The 1,994-nt window shown below is 29.7% G+C and overlaps 1 protein-coding gene across 1 annotated transcript; it reads right to left on the bottom strand.

Annotated features, from left to right (window-relative positions):
• Positions 1 to 93: 93 nt before the first annotated feature.
• On the bottom strand, positions 94 to 1,891 carry LOC108577496 (probable ribonuclease ZC3H12B). The gene is made up of 5 exons (XM_017940654.1): positions 1,749 to 1,891; positions 1,249 to 1,685; positions 647 to 1,178; positions 367 to 576; positions 94 to 298 (listed from the first exon to the last, which is right to left on the bottom strand). Exons 1-5 carry the CDS (start codon positions 1,889 to 1,891, stop codon positions 94 to 96), a joined length of 1,527 nt encoding a protein of 508 aa, XP_017796143.1.
• Between the last annotated feature and the right edge of the window lie 103 nt (positions 1,892 to 1,994).

Below are 1,994 nucleotides of genomic sequence, written 5' to 3'. Positions count from 1 at the left end.
GCAATGAGTGTATATCCTTAATCAAGAAATTTATACTTGCAAGAAAATATGAAAATTAAATAAATATATGTTTACATTATTTCTTTATTACCTTCAGAACCTTAAAAATTCTTCAAGTTTGGGACCTGTTCTACCTAAGGGATCTTCAGGAAACATAACATAATTTCCTACAAAAGTAGGGGCCAATAGTCGGTTTTCGATTGTACTCCGCCACTCTGGTTTTTCCATATATAAATCTCTATACTGATCTAAAGAAACTACAATACCTCCACACATTGTGGCATATTCTAATATATACCTGAAGAACAAAATGGCATTTTAAAAGATGGAGTAAACATAAATAATTATAAAACAAGAACAATTTACCGATCATCATAAGGAGTTATTCTTCTACCTCCGATTCTACGACTAGGTGTAAACACTACTATTCCATCTGTGTATAATTTTTCAAGTAATTGGTGACATTGTGATCTTCTATGTTGGGGAACAAATACTTTCACAGAATGACCTCTCTGTTTAAAATAATCTATAACTAACAATAATCCTTCCTCTGAGAATGATTTATTGTTTGTATGCCTAGAAAATGTTAAAATTATGTTGTATATGTAACTACTATATATTAGTTAACTGTAGTGACTGAACATACGCCATAGCTACATTGTTGCCATCAATAACTATCTCCCTTAGCTTGTTAGATGATTGAAGTACAGATGATTCAACTGTAGGTAATTGTGGTGTTTGTAGTGCTGATGTAGCTACCTCCAAATTAGTTATTGTAGGTATAGCAGATATATTTGATAATTGACATCTTAAATTTCTGAATGGCTTATGTGTCCCTTTTTTCTTCATTTTAATTGTGCTACTTATATTATAAGGTTTAGGAAGTTTTAATCCATGTCTACTAAAAGGCATATCATTGACATTTTCTTCTTTTTCTTCTGCTCTACTACTTCTTTTAACACGTTTTCTACATTGTTTAGGTATTATTTCTTCATTATCTTTTAAGTATTGCAAATTCTTTGGATTTGGAGTACTATCTATCATAAAAACTCTGTTATCCTGTTCCTGATCTGTATCTCTTCCTTTTGACTGATCTCTGGATGGTGAAGAAATTTCTGTAGATGACCATACTACAACAATGTCATCTGATCCTTGTTCCACAGAATTTTGTACTGGGGCTACAGGAGTTTAAATTACAACAAAATACAAAATTAATATATTAACTTCATATAAAGCTTATTTTTTTACCTATATTTTCATCATCTATATCAATAGATGCAATTTCTGAATCTTCTGTGTCAGATATTAAAAGACAATGTGTACTATTGTTTGATAATGCAGTTACATTTTTTCTTTTTCTTTTTTTTCCTCTTTTTCTTGTACATGTTTCTTCTTCGGTTCTTGTTTGAGCTAGGGTTTCATTTAAATTATATAAGCCTTTTGAACTCTGTTTATCCTCTTTTGATATTTCCAAAGGACTTTTTCTTTTCTTTGCTTCTTTTCCACACTCATTTGGATCCTTGTTATTTGATTCACTTTCATTATCACTTAAAATAACTACGCTATCTTGTAAGGATACATTTTTCATTGAGAGGAAACAGTTCTTCTTATTGTTAGAAATTCGTTCAGCATTACGAATTAATTTATTCTGTGTTTGTATTTGTTTCAATCTTTTGCTGCTACAATTGCAGAAAAGAATTTGTGTATATTTTATTCAGATAATTTAAGTTTTCAACATTTTCTATTACCTTTGTCGAATATGCTTCAAAGGGCTTTCATAGAACGAACGTTTTACATTTTTTGGTGATGCTTTTGCTTTTAAAAGCACTTTCTTCCTTCTTGACTTTGGAAATACATCACAAATTAGAACAGAGTCATTTAGAGCACTCATTTTTAAATTATTTCTTTGGTAAGTTAGACTACAACAACAATCATGTCTTATAGCATAAAAGTGTAAATAAAATACCAATAAATTTTTTTATTATATTTCATCA

The sequence above is a fragment of the Habropoda laboriosa genome, unplaced genomic scaffold (assembly GCF_001263275.1).
Source record: "Habropoda laboriosa isolate 0110345459 unplaced genomic scaffold, ASM126327v1 scaffold804, whole genome shotgun sequence".
NCBI classification, from domain to species: domain Eukaryota; kingdom Metazoa; phylum Arthropoda; class Insecta; order Hymenoptera; family Apidae; genus Habropoda; species Habropoda laboriosa.
This window is presented reverse-complemented; position numbering and strand designations above follow the sequence as displayed.